General features: G+C 45.3%; 1 protein-coding gene across 1 annotated transcript in view; it reads left to right on the top strand.

The window, feature by feature from the left end:
- The window catches only part of CFDP1 (craniofacial development protein 1), a 142,345-nt gene that overhangs the window by 123,791 nt on the left and 3,905 nt on the right, over nucleotides 1-14,649 (top strand). Inside the window, exon 6 of the mRNA XM_511111.9 lies at nucleotides 7,258-7,416. Coding sequence (XP_511111.2) covers nucleotides 7,258-7,416 — 159 coding nt within the window. The remainder of the gene's footprint in view (nucleotides 1-7,257; nucleotides 7,417-14,649) is intronic.

Raw genomic sequence — 14,649 nt, 5'->3', positions numbered from 1 at the left:
AAGGTAAAGCTGTTGCTACTTGCCAGCTTTTCTTTTTGCCTTTTGCTGATAGATGGCACTTTTTTTGCTGGCACTGTTATCAACTTTATTAATAGATTTAAAAGTACTGACAATTTTTCAAGCCACAAAAGGTTTAAAAATCTTTGGAACTTCTTGTCATACTTCTGGTTTTCTGCTTTCCTGAGGCCGTTGTCCCGTAGAGTACTGTCAATACAGTGTTGAGAAGTGAATGGGAGTTAAACTAGCTCCCTAATATGCCATCAGTGGCTTCCAGTCCATTTCCTTGAGGGGTCTAATCTTGGGCTTTGGGGAGATTACTTAGAGATTTATACAGGTGAGTAGTGAAATTTGCCCAGGGATTTGAGTTGTACTTTTTAGTCTTACGGATTTTAGCTAACTCCAGAGAAAATGTGAAAGAGAAACGTTGGTTGAAGACAGACAGCCCTCAACGAAGAATTATCTTCATAAGCTTGCTTTCTTCCTGTTTCTCAGAGAGTTCCAGGCCAGTGTCAGACCTTCCGTGGCTCTGGACAATATTAATAGTTCATGAATGAGCTACAAAAATTCCTGATGGATGCAGTTGTATGAGCCTATAGTCCCAGCTACTTAGGAAGCTGAGGCAGGAGGATTGCTTGAGCCCAGGAGTTCAGGGCCAGTCTGGGCAACATAGCAAGACTCTTTCTTGAAAAAAAAAAAAAAATTGTAAAGGTCCATTCCTACATTGTAAGCAGATGACAAATACTAAGGAAACTGCATATCTCTGCCAAAGAATTTTTGTTCCAAATAAGTTGCATTTTAGTGATTATGCAGGCTATTAGATGGAAGGCATAGACTTAATCCAGCCTTCACGTGTTGAAGTTTGGATTAAAGATCAGTGGTGCTTCTGTACACATGTTAACCCTATCCTTGCTGGTCCACTTTTGGTACTGGTCTGTCAGTTCAAGTGTAGTGTTGAATATTTTGTTATGAGAAAAAGTGTTTGGGTAAGTCCATTGTCAAATAATGAGGATTTAGTACATTAAAAATGTAGTAGATTGGGCATAGTGGCTCACACCTGTAATCCCAGCACTTTGAGAGGCCAAAGTGGGATGATTGAGGCCAGGAGTTCGAGACCAGCCTGGGCAAAATAGCAAGATCCCTGTCTGTACAAAGACGTTTTTTAAATTATCTGGGTTTGGTGACATATGTCTATAGTCCCAGCTACTTGGACTTAAATCTAGCACCAAGCAAGGTGGAAAAGACAGTAGTCTGGGCATCAAAAGCACTGAGTACTAACCCCAAGTCTCCTGCTATAAACTTGGGCAGGTTTCTTAACCTTTTGGAGTTTAGTTGACTGATCTATAAAATAAGGAGGTTGGACTAAACATCCCTTCAGCTCTTCTTTTGTGCCCTCATAATATGTGGTTACAGTTTGCCTGTATGTTGATCTGTCCTCCACTAGATTTTCGTTTTGAAGCCGAAAATTAAGCTTTGTATATTTTTATATCCCCATTCTGAGCACAGTGTCTGGTAGAGAGTAAGTTCTCAGTAATCTCTGTTGAATGAATGCAATGAATGAATGACTCTGAATTCCTTTCCAAACCTAAAATTCTATTCTGTGGAACAGCTGGGTACCTGGGGATGATTTTAAAGATCTCCAGGAAAGATCTTCTACCATCCTTCACAAACAGTTGGTAAGCCCTGTCAGCCTTTCCACTTGGCAAGTTACTCTCCCAGCTCCTTTCCAGTACCTCTTTTAAACAAACAGCAGGATCCCGGGCATTGCTGAGGGTGGTCAGATAGAACAGTGCTCTTGCTACAAAATAAATCGGTTGGACAAATCCAAGTCAATGCTGATGGACATGGAACAAAGTAAACAAGTTACCATAATATCTCTGTGACAGACTCAACAGGATGAAGTTTATTGTTTAGTTACAATGACATTTTTGTTAAAATTACATTTCTTTTGCTAAAGAGAAGCAGAATAAGTTCTAGAAAATTATCATTATAAACTTTGAACCTAGAAAAGAAAAAGATGACTTCTCATTTTACATTCTATGTCTCTTTTACTTTTCTGAGTTTCTTAATTAAGGTCTTGGTTGGTGTCTGGTGTTATGATAGGTCTTGGTCTGGCATGGTGGGAAGGGAGTTGATAATTGCTGATTGATGGATAACTGAACAAAATATGCAAGAAAGATAAGCTTGGAAAATAAGTGTCTCTTTCACCAGTATGAGCTGCACTCAGCCACTCTCTCTTATGGCATGGAAGCTGGCTGGTGAGAGCAAAGTCCACACTCCTTGAACAGTATTAGTCTATACATCAAATTTATGGTAGTAAGGTCAACAAAGTCATGTGATGTTCAGGAGGAGGTGGTTGCAATGTCATTGTGACATTGGAAACATCTTGGTAATAACATTCCAGAATGCCTCAGTGTAACATTCGGGATGTAATCTGGGCGAGCAAGTGCATGGTGCATTTCTTTGAACTTTGACTTGCAACAGGTGGGTGAGGAGTCTCTTGACTCAATGAAGTACTGTTGTCTGGAGAGTGGTCTGTTAAAGCAGACTTTCTGGCAGTACCTTGCCCTATGGCTTAGGATAAAGAGCAAAGAAACCAGTGGTTCTGTTGGTCTGGAACTGGATTGGTTTTTTTTTTTTTTTTTTTGAGATGGAGTCTCACTCTGTCACCCAGGCTGGAGTGCAGTGGCATGATCTTGGCTCACTGCAAGCTCCGTCTCCCGGGTTCACGCCATTCTCCTGCCTCAGCCTCCCAAGTAACTGGGACTACAGGCGCCTGCCACCACGCCCGGCTAATTTTTTGTATTTTTAGTAGAGACGGGGTTTCACCGTGTTAGGCAGGATGGTCTCGATCTCCTGACCTCGTGATCTGCCCGCCTCGGCTTCCCAAAGTGCTGGGATTACAGGCATGAGCCACAGCGCCTGGTTGGATTGGTTCTTGATGAAAACAAATCTCCAAGGGAATTCTGACTTCCCCATTCTACAGTTTTCCAATATACACAGCTGCCAGATGCCTGGAGAGCCAGTGCTGATTTGTCCCCTGCTAGCCATAGTTCTTGGAGGTGCGTGGCTGAAGTAGGCTTTTCTGTGTTCTTTCTCAGAATAGGGTCAGCGGCCCCTGCCCAGAGACTGATTCTCTCCCGCCTCGGCTTCCTGAAAGCCTGGTTGATGTACCTTTGTGGCAGAGAAAGGGGCAAGGTCACAGTAAATCTGCCTTTCTGAAAGCTGTGCTGAAATGACGCCAGGATTAGGACACTGAAACCCCTCTCAGGGTGGGAGGGTGAGTGGGAGGGCTCAGAACCCTGAGGGAGCCCACAAACAGGTTCTAGGAAGAAGCTGCTGGTCTCCTGGTTATCATGAGCCCCCTGTGTGTTCTGGCCGCTGCTATCAGTGTGTCATTCACTTTGATTTAGCCTCAAATAAAAGACAGATCATTTTGCTTTAGAGACTATCACATTAGGACATCTTACACCTTGTTAATGACCCAGTGAAAGGAGAGTTGGAAGCCTTCCCCAAAAGCATAATAGCACAGGTGACATTTTACTGATGTTTAATGGTGAGCAAGGCAAAGGGGTATTATGGTTTTTTTCCTTTTCTGGAAACCTCACTGCTGTGCATCAAAAAATCAAGTTTCTCATAGACTTCTCAAAGTAATTCGTCAAAAAGATGGCCTCACCCAGGAATACCACTGGAGCTGTAGGCTGAAGGGGAGAGGTGGCGTACATAGCTTGTGGTGCTGCCCAAATTAAATGGGGAACCTTGGGCTGTTGAGAGCTGATGGGAGAATAAAAGTGAATTGTTCCCCTTAAAATCTCCAGTGTAGAAGCGCTCTAAAAAATACTTAGTTCTATGAAGATCTGATTCTCTTCCATGAATTGGTTCTGTAATCCAGGTGACGTTGTTGACTTGATTGAGTGCTCACTGTTCACAGAACTCTATCAATGGGTAGAGAGGTTTGGAGACACAGGAACTTAAATAGCCACAGAAAGATAAAGATTACACGAGGAAAATAATTTTTCTCCTAAAATCCTTAGTTAGAGTCCCCTCAAAGCAGAACATAAGACAAGGATTTTGAGTGCAGGGAGTTTATTTGGGAAGTGATCCCAGGAAGCAGGTGTGAGTGGTGGAAAGAATGAGACAAGGAAGGAGGAAAAGTCAATATAAGAGTACAATTCCAAGGCCACGAGGGCTTGATGCCACCAGAACTTCTGAGAAGCATTCCACCTCCTATAGCTACCTTGTGAGGGTAGGAGGCTGGCCGTTTAACCACCAGCTTTTGTGTTCCTTCAGGCTAGCCCCAATGGCTTGAGCTCCACCACCTGTCCAGGCAGTACTTGTGGCATGCAGGCAGGCTCAGAGGAGACCCTGCAGCCAGAAATGGAAAGTCCTCATGCGTATGCTTTTGGTGGCGTGTTGTCAACAGTGAGTCTGCACTTGCCCAGAACCATCTAGTGCAGCTGCAGCTGAAATAAGAGTTCACAAGCATCTAAAGAAAAGATCAGTGTTCCCATATGAAAAGAACTGGTATGATAGAAATACCACCAGGGACACCTAATCTAGAGGTTAGGGAAGGCTTCCTGGAGGAAGTGGTTTTAAAGCTGAGATAAGGCTTAATATGGTGGCTTGTGCCTATAATCCCAGTACTTCGGGAGGCCAAGGCAGGAGGATTGCTTGAGTCCAAGAGTTTGAGACCAGCCTTGGGCAACATAGCAAGACCCTGTCTCTACAAAACATAAAAAAGGTAGTTGAACGTGGTGGCACACACCTGTAGTCTCTGCAACTCAGGAGGCTGAGGTGGGAGGATCACTTGACCCAGGGAGGTTGAGGCTGTAGTAAGCTGTGGTTTCACTGGTGTACTGTAGCCTGGGTAACAGAGTGAGAACCTGTCTCTAAAAAAGTAAATACATAAAAATTTATTTTAATTATTATGTTTTAAAAAGGGGTCAGTGGGCCTGGGTGCAGTGGCTCACACCTGTAATCCCAGCACTTTGGGGGGCCGAGGTGGGCAGATCACCCGAGGTCAGGAGTTTGAGACCAGCCTGCCCAACATGGCAAAACCCCGTCTCTACTAAAAATACAAAAAATTAGCCAGGCGTGGTGGCAGGCGCCTGTAATCCCAGCTACTTGGGAGGCTGAGACAGGAGAATCGCTTGAACCCGGGAGGCGGAGGTTGCAGTGAGCCGAGATCACGCAACTGCACTCCAGCCTGGGCAACAAGAGAGAAACTCCGTCTCAAAAAATAAAAATAAATAAAAATAAAAAGGGGTCAGTGAAGAGACATTTAAGCAGAAAGACATGATAAGCTTTGTGTTTTGGAAAATTCAGTCTAATTACAGCATGTCACTAGATACCAGGATAGGGCCATTGAGTGAGGATGGGGAAAAACAGGTCAGGGAGACCAGTAAAGAGGCTGTTCAATTATCCAGGTGATATAAGAATGAGAATTCGGGCAGTAGCAGTAAGGAAGATGAGAAGGAAAAAGATTTGAGACACAGTAAGTTTCCATATCCCCACTCATGCTCCGTTCCTGGTAAAATGGTGAAAAAGTGTGTGTGTGTGTGTGTGATCACGCGCACATATGACATTGTAGGGGTTGAGTTGTCTGGAAAACAGTGCTTAGAAGATATGAATTGAAAGCTCATAAAGAGCTATTTGGAGTTCTCTTAAGCAAACTGGGAAGTAAAGTAACTAATGAGAAAATCTCTCAAGTCACTTCTCATCTGGAGGCGAGATAGCGCAGTGCACCACCCTGAGAGTCGGGAGAGATCTTCCTTTGTCCCGGATCTGCATTGTCTATTGCTTTGACCCTTGTTTTATCATTTAACCTCTCTGAACTTTGTTTATTTGTCCAACTTAATACAAGGATGATGAAGCTTGCCCAGCCTATTCTGAGTTGATCTTAAGCTCAGCATGTACTGGGGTGTGACCCAAACAGGGAAGTTGACATCCTCTCTACTAAAGTTAATAGAATGAGAATGTTCAGGGTCATTGTTCAGTCCCAGCAGTCTGGTGTTCAGTGTGGACGTTGGCCTGTTGGCTCACACCAGGCAGAGGGGGTGAATAGTCGTTCACCCTGCTTTGCAGCAGGGACGTGGGGTTTCGGAATGGGTTAGGGTGATACTAGGTTATTTCAAAGATGATCCCTTCCAACTCTGAGACTGGGTCCTGTGTCACAGGCCTTAGTGAGAGTTAGATGAGATCATGGCTACAAAAGCACTTGGAGAACAAACATTCTAGACAAGTAAAGGTATTATTATCAGTAGACCATGTGACATTAGCTCATAGTTTTTAAATGTTTAACTTTCTTGCATATCCCCGTGAGGCAGAAAATAACTTCCAAGTTCCTACATGCTGGTAGATGATTTCGTTTCATTTCATAAAGAGACCAAACCTTTCCTCATACCATCTTAACTGCATTTTGCTTTTCTTATTTTATTTCATATGTTTAACAATGACTGGAAACATTTGACCTGCCAAGACTTGAATTTGGGCATCTGGGGTTTCTCCCACTGTCCATGATAGCATCACCAGCAAGTGGAGCACAGGCTGTACATTCCCCGTGTGAGCTTTCGGAGTGAGGAATGTTCTCCACCTCCTGGAAAAAACAGGGCCCAACTCACAGGAGTTAAAAGGAAACTGATTTTAGAACCCTCTTACAGTACTGTGACTTTTCACTCATCAGTGTTGGGAACTGGTTCTCTTTCTCTTAAAAGAACCCCCTGGGGCTTTAAGCTTAAACGATGACAGTGACTCAGAGTGGCTCATGCTTATTGCACCTTGACGCTGTGCCAAGTGCTGTTTTAGCCCTTTACGTGTAAGATACACCACAGCCTGTGAGTAAGCATTTGCTTTGTAGATTAGGAAACCAAGGAACATGCAGTAAATAACTGGCCTAGAGTAACACAGTTAAGCTGGAAGTTGGACCTTGGCATGTGACTCCAAAGCCCTGCCTGAAGCGCTGCTCCTCTCCTCCTTGCAAGCAGAGACCTGCCACACAGAGCCCACAGAGGTCTGAAGGAGGCAGGATTTCCTGTTTGTAGCTCAGGAGAGCAGACAGTGGTGTTAAGCAGGAAAAGCACATTAGAATTCCAGTTTACTTACAGTGCTCTCCACACCAGGAAGGAAATGCCCCAAATATGAACATGGCTTCCACTGAGATAAATGGCTCCAATCTAGGGGATTCCCATTTGCATCAGAAAAACTGTTAATCTAGAGATCAGAGTTTTTACCTGCTACATCTTTCATATTTTCTTTCCTTAGGTTAAAAAGATCAAGTGGCATGAGCAGCCTTTTGGGGAAAATTGGTGCCAAGAAGCAGAAAATGAGCACCCTTGAGAAGTCCAAACTGGACTGGGAGAGCTTCAAGGAGGAAGAGGGGATTGGTGAAGAACTGGCCATCCATAATCGAGGGAAAGAGGGGTAAGAAGGAGTAGGTTTTATGCCTTGGAAAATCCTCAGAACCCTGAAATCAAATGATTTATTGGAGACAAACTGCCCACTGTAAGCAAGCAGGAGCTTTTCATGATGGAACTAAAAATGTGAGCACTTTGGTTTGTCAGTAAGTCTCTGTTCCAGTGTGGGGCAGGGCCTGTCACTGGGAAGGCCACTGCGGGTGGAGGGAAGGCGGGGCATGTGAGGAGTACTCTCAGGGCCAGTCACATCTGCCAAGCTGAATTTGCTTAATTACAGCTCCAGTGAAATGTAAGTTGCCTAGTGGTTGGATCTGGCCCGTGGTAGCAGCCTTGGCCTTATCTGAATCATTTGTCCTTCTGAGAAACCAAACTAGTTCAAATCCGTCAAAAAACTGAGCCAATGGAATGCCTAGATGTTGCATTATTGTGAATTTTTTTTTGTCTGTGTCATTATGGCCTGGGGTGGGGCTTTACCCTTGGCTATAGCCTGTGTGATAGGCCAGGCCCTCAGACAGCACCCCAGGCCATCACTTGCACCTCTTTCTCTTCGCTGTGGAATACAAAGAGAATGTTCATAACCTATGTATTCAGTTGTAAAAAGGGTCCTTTCCTTGTCATATTTGTCTTACTGGTGATTAAACAAAAAATCAAGAAAGAAATGGTGGCCAGGCATGGTGGTTCACACCTGTAATCTTGGCACTTTCGGAGGCCGAGGCGGGCAGATCACTTGAGGTCAGGATTTCGAGACCAGCCTAGCCAACCTGGCAAAACCCCATCCTACTAAAAATATAAGAATTAGCCAGGCATAGTGGTGCACACTTGTAATCCCAGCTACTTGGGAGGCTGGGGCAGGAGGATCACTTGAACCCACTAGGTGGAGGTTGCAGTGAGCCAAGACTGAACCACTGCACTCCAGCCTGGGTGACAGAGCAAGACTGTGTATCAAGAAAGAAAGAAAGAGAGAGAGAGAGAGAAAGGAAAAGAAAAGAAAGAAAAGGTGTTCATAAGTACTTACGGACCTCAGAAGGCACTAAGGAAGTTACCACAGAAGTGGCTTCATGGCTCAAAATCAACAGTCCTCACCCCTAGCCATGAAAGGAAATGTTGAGTGTCCCACCAGAGAGCCCTGGCTGCTCAGCAGCTCTGCTTCTTACCAGTAAGCTCTTCTCCACCAGCATACTGGACACCTCTGAGGCTCAGCTCCTTTACCAATAAAACTGGGATAACGATACCATCCTCACTATGTGGTTGTGATGATCTCATGAGATAATATATGTATTGCTTACGTATATGTAATATACATAAAGCACTTTACAGAACACCTGTCACATAAAGGCTTGCATTAAGTCCAAGTCATTCAAGTTTTTTTTAAGAGACAGGGTCTCACTATGTTGCCCAGGCTGGTCTCAAACTTTTGGGCTCAAACGATCCTCCTGCCTCGGCCTCCTATGTAGCTAGGACTACAGGGGCACACCCCTGCACCCAGCTCATTCAGTTTATTAATGATAGACAAAGGATTTATTGGGGGGGGGTCATATTTCTAAATTAGGCTTCAAGATTATCTAAATGAACCTGGAAGCTGACCAGTATGGTTTTTTTTTTTTTCCTAAACATACATACATTTATTTATTTATTTATTTATTTATTTAGAGATGGAGTCTCACCCTGTCACCCAGGCTGGAGTGCAATGGCGTGATCTTGGGTCACTGCAACCTCTGCCTGCCGGGTTCAAGCGATTCTCCTGCCTCAGCCTCCCGAGTAGCTGGGATTGCAGGCGCGCGCCTACACGCCCAGCTAATTTTTGTATTTTTAGGAGAGACGGGGTTTCACCATGTTGGGCAGGCTGGTCTCAAACTCCTGACCTCGTGATCCACCCGCCTCGGCCTCCCAAAGTTCTGGGATTACAGGTGTGAGCCACCACGCCCAGCCCCCAAAAAAACATTTTAAACAGCTTCATGAGCTTGTTTAACTAGCAGACTTCTAGATCAGCTTAAGCTGGAATGCTACAGGACAGGGAGAAGGGGCCAGAGTGATCAGGGGAAGACTCCGGATGAAGTGCAGTGTTGTCTCTTCACGAGTGGTAGCTCTGACATGCGCCCCAAACCTCTCCATTCAGATTCAGCTCCAGTAACTCGCAGCTCTGTCCTGTTCTCCACTCTTGCACAGTGATCTGAGACAGCAGAGGAACTATCAGCGTGTGCTACACATTATTGCTTCTCTGAATATTGATTATATGAGTTGGACAGTGTTCACTCTGCTTGAGTTAATAGAGGTCTTAGAAAAGTAAGGAGTGTTGGGAGCAGTGGCTCACTCCTGCAATCCCAGCACTTTGGGAGGCCAAGGCAGGAGGACTGCTTGAGCTCAGGACCAGCCTGGGCAACATAGCAAGAACTTGCCTCTACTAAAAATCAAAAACATTAGTTGGACGTGGTGCACACCTGTAGTCCCAGTTACTTGGGAGGCTGAAGTGTGAGGATTGCTCACCTCCAGAAGATTGAGGCTGCAGTGAGCTCTGATCGCACCAGTGCATTTCAGCTTGGGTGAAAGAGTGAGACCCTGTCCCAAAAAATAAAAAATTTCAATTAAAAAAAAAGTAAGGAATGGTGCTGTTAAAGATAGGAAGAGTTAACAAAATGTAGACTGGAAGGGAAAACAAGATTAAAAAGAACATCTGCCTAGTGAGAACTTTTCAGGCAGTGGAAAGTCACATAACTGGGTTAGGGAACAACTAACTAATACCATCCTCCTTTATGCTCTGCTTTTCCCTCCTTTGCTTGAGGCTTCTCCCCTCATTCGCCCAGCCAGATTCCACAGATGTGACTGCATGTTTCCAGTGCAGATCTACTGGCTCTGTGCTCTGCCTCAGCCCTTCTCATCTGCCTTCTTAAGTGCCCAGCCCCACATCTCCACTCACTCTCCTTTTCTGGCTCCTGCAGATGGATTAAAGGAGCCCAGCCCCTAGGCCAGTGAAGGGACTGGAGCTCTGTTCCTCACCTTGGCTGAGCATGAGAATCCTCTGGTGACATTTTCCAAAGTTCAGGTGACCACCTCTGTACAGAGCTGCTGAATCAAGAGTCTAGAACAGGTAGGTCACAAATATCTGCATCTTTAAATTTTACTTCTCAGGTGATTCTCATGCACAGCCAAGGTTGAGAATCACTAGACCACAGGTTCAAAATTCTAGAGGCATAAGACAGGTACAGTGACATGCACCCATAGTCCCAGCTACTCACTGCACTCCAGCCTGGACAACAGAGAAAGACCCTGTCTCTTTACCAAAAAAAAAAAAAAAAGACACAACAAAACTCTAATGTTGAGAAAAAAGAAACTTAAAGCAAGGAAATGAAGACAGAGACACAGGCTCTGGGCAGGCTGTCACCTGAGTAGGCTGTAGGTTTTTGGGGAAGAATTATACAGGCACCTCCTCGAGGCTCCAGCCTTCTACTTCTAACCAAGTCAGAGCCATGCGAGCACTTGTTTTATAATGATTCATTGCCCTTGCCCAGTTCATGCACTCTTCTGTATGTATATTATGTTTTACAATAAACAATTCAAATCTTGGCTCTTCCCATACCATAGGTACTAGCCCCATTTTCTTCATATATAAAGTAGAAACATTTTAATATACCTCTCGTGATTATTGTGGGAATTAAATAAGTAGAAGAAAGGCCAGGCGTGTTTATCAATAGGAGTCTTCTCCCTTTTCCATGAGTCCTGTGCTCGCTTTTCTTTCTCCCACCTGCCATTACTGACCTCACCATGCCTCAGGCCTTACTGGAAAGCTAGATGCTTTATTCCTTTAAGTTTCTTCCTGATGTGTTCCTGCCAACTCTTCAGGAATATTTTCCACAGCGGTGGGAAGTAGAGCTTGGTGGCATCTCCTCCCAGAATCCCTGGCTGGCTTTTTTTCCTTCCCTGGGCCTTCAAACTTGGGAAGTCCCAGGGCTGGGCCCTGGGCAGTCATCTCTTCCTCCCCAGGAAAGCTCACTAGTTGCAAGTTGCAGCTACCATTCTCTACTCAAGACTCAAAAAAAAAAAAAAAAAAAAAAAAAAAGTATCCCCTGCCCTGACCATTCCACTGAGCTCCAGGCTTACATTTCAGCTGTTAGTTGACATCACCTTCTGGTTGTCCAAGACACATCAAACTTAACTTTCAAAACCAAATACTTGCTTTCCCTCCATAAACAGAACCTTCATTCCTCAGAATTCTTAGAAAATGGCACATCACTGTCTACCCTACTGTTAAAAGAAAAACTTGGGGCCAGGCATGGTGGCTCACGCCTGTAATCCCAACACTTTGGGAGGCCGAGGCAGGCAGATAACCTGAGGTCAGGAGTTCAAGACCAGCCTGGCCCACATGGTGAAACCCCATCTCTACTGAAATACAAAAATTAGCTGGGCGTGGTGGTGGGCATCTGTAATCCCAGCTACTCGGGAGGCTGAGGCTAGAGAATTGCTTGAACCCGGGAGGCAGAGGTTGCAATGAGCCGAGATCATGCTGTTGCACTCCAGCCTAGGCAACAAGAGCGAAACTCAGTCTCAAAAAAAGAAAAACTTGGGCTTCATCCTTGATTTCCTGTCTTTCCACCAACATCCCACAAGTCCAATTGATGGTTTCATCACAAAATACTTCAGCTTATTTCTATTCACGCAGCCCCACTACCACCACCCCAGTACAGGCCGCAGACATCTGCTCCGCTCCCTGCTTCTACCTCTGTACCCTTTCATCCATTCTCCACCCAGCAGCAGAAGCAGTAATTTAAAAATACCATTTTTCATCTCTTCCCTGCGGAACACCCCCGGGTAACCCTTCAAATCAGTGTTAACCAGGCCCTCCCCGAGCTGTCCCCTGCCTACCTCTGTCCTCTTCTCCCCCAGCTCGCTGCAGCCCAGCCTCACTGTCTCTGTGTAGTGCTCCTTCCCCAGGAGGCTCTGGTTTGTCATCCAGGGCTCTATGCAGATGGCACTCTAGAGTACCCCCACGCAAGGAACCCTCAGTCACACTACCCGGTTTGATTTTCTCCGTGACACTTACTATCATCTGATGCATGTTGTCATGTTTTGTTCATCTATGAACATGTTTTGTTACTTCAGGGTAAGTCCCTGAGGGCAACATCTTGTTCCCTATTCTGTTACCAGCCCAGAGCAGGTGCTGCACCATGGCAGTGTCTAAACACCCATCCCACTAGCTAGCAGATAGTCATGGCTTTTGTTTGGCGGTCTAGTAGGATTAGAATTTTTTTTTTTTTTTGAGATGGAGTCTCGCTCTGTTCCCCAGGCTGGAGTGCAGTGGCGCGATCTCAGCTCACTGCAAACTCCGCCTCCCGGGTTCACGCCATTCTCCTGCCTCAGCCTCCCGAGTAGCTGGGACTACAGGCGCCCGCCACCACGCCCGGCTAATTTTTTGTATTTTTTTTTTTTTTTAAGTAGAGATGGGGTTTCACCGTGTTAACCAGGATGGTCTGGATTTCCTGACCACATGATCCACCCACCTCAGCCTCCCAAAGTGCTGGGATTACAGGCGTGAGCCACTGCACCCGGCCAAGTAGGATTAGAATTAATTACCCAGAAAAGAAGAGCATGATACGTCAGAATGATGTTTCCATCCAGGCGTCATTTCAGTCAGCAGAGTTGGTTGAAGTGCCTGTACCGGAGACAGTCATTAGTCCAACAAAGAATTGCTGCTTTTCCTCTGAGCTCCAGACTCCCAGGGCCCAGTACAGCATTCCAGGATCAGCCCTGCAGTCCTGTAACCCATTTCACAGGTTTCTTGGTGGTGATCAGCAGCAGCAGCTTGGCATCTAGCAGTGCTAAGGCGGGGGCCAACTGACTTAAGGGGAGGAATCCATGCATAGAGAAGAGAAACACTGGCTAGTGCCAGCTGCTGCTGTCTGATCAATCAATTGAAGGTTACAATTGGAGACCAGGTGTTTTTGTGAGTTGGAGCGGCATGAAGGAGGGACTGAAGAAAATAATTTTCTTTCTCCAAAAAAATATATTTTCATGACCCCTCAGGGTCACTCTTTCAGAACCAGCACAACCTAGAGGTGATAGGGGAAGAAGGCAGTGGAGAAGAAACTTAATTAGAAACCGCCCTTCCAGTCTAACCCTTGAGATGTTTGCAAGTTAAATCCTCCTGAAGGGGGGAGGTGTACCATTGGGCAACCTGCTTCTTTCAACTGCATTTCTTGAGGCAGCAAAGTCCGTATCTCTGTACATCATTCCCAGAGCTTTATTCTAGCCTCGGAGTGCTTCCGTAGCCCATGCTTTGTGGTGTTGGAAAATGCATTTACCCACTTTTTGTCCTGTGTCTGTGCTGCCTTGAATGCTCACTTGGGGAACAGAATGCTGGCTTTGTCTGGGCAGCATGATAGTAATGCAGCTTTGGAGTGTCCTCAGTGACTGCCTCAGGTTTCCCTGCACTTCCCTGTGCTCTCCCTCTTCCTGACCAGCGGTGCAGGAGGCATCTCAGGGACTTCAGCCAGGGTGACTACGTCGGGTCAGCACTCCATTGGGCCTTACCACCCTCAAAGGCCCTCTGTCCTCCTGCAGGGTGGGTTCCCAGATACAGGTTGAATATCCCTTATCTGAAATGCTTGGGACTGGAAGTGTTTTAGATTTCAGACCTTTTTCAATTTTGAAATATTTGCTTTTACATCATCAGCAATCTTGGGGATGGGACCCAAGTTTAAACAAACACAGAATTCATTTGTTTCATATGTACCTTATACACAAAGCCTGGAGGTAATTTTATGCAGTATTTTAAATAATTTTGTGCTTGAAACAAAGTTTGTGTACATTGAACCATCAGAAAGCAAAGATGTCAGGTGTGGAATTTTCCACTTGTGTCTTGTCAGTGCTTTAAAAGTTTCTGATTTTGGAGGACTTCAGATTTCGGATTTTTGGATTTGGGCTGCTCGCCTTGTACTGACATGTTCCCTAGTAGCATTTTCTACCCTTCTCTTGTCCTCTGCTTCCGTTTCTCCCTCCCTTTTCATTGGCCTAGATCTCAGGGAAATTGGTGGCAGATAAATAATTTGGGTTGGAAGATTCAAAAGATGTCAGAGCCTGTTGTGCCTAACCTGGTTCTAAAAGGAAAGACTAGAAAATCCCTTAGGTTCTTAGCATATTTTATTAAAGAAAGTGAAGAGCCTCTTAAATGGGCCACAGAAGGCAATGGAAGCAGAAAGGGATGATGCATCCCCCACCACTAGGCTTCCCTGTGGACTGGGCTGAGTCA

The sequence above is a fragment of the Pan troglodytes genome, chromosome 18 (assembly GCF_028858775.2).
Source record: "Pan troglodytes isolate AG18354 chromosome 18, NHGRI_mPanTro3-v2.0_pri, whole genome shotgun sequence".
Classification (NCBI taxonomy): domain Eukaryota; kingdom Metazoa; phylum Chordata; class Mammalia; order Primates; family Hominidae; genus Pan; species Pan troglodytes.
This window is presented reverse-complemented; position numbering and strand designations above follow the sequence as displayed.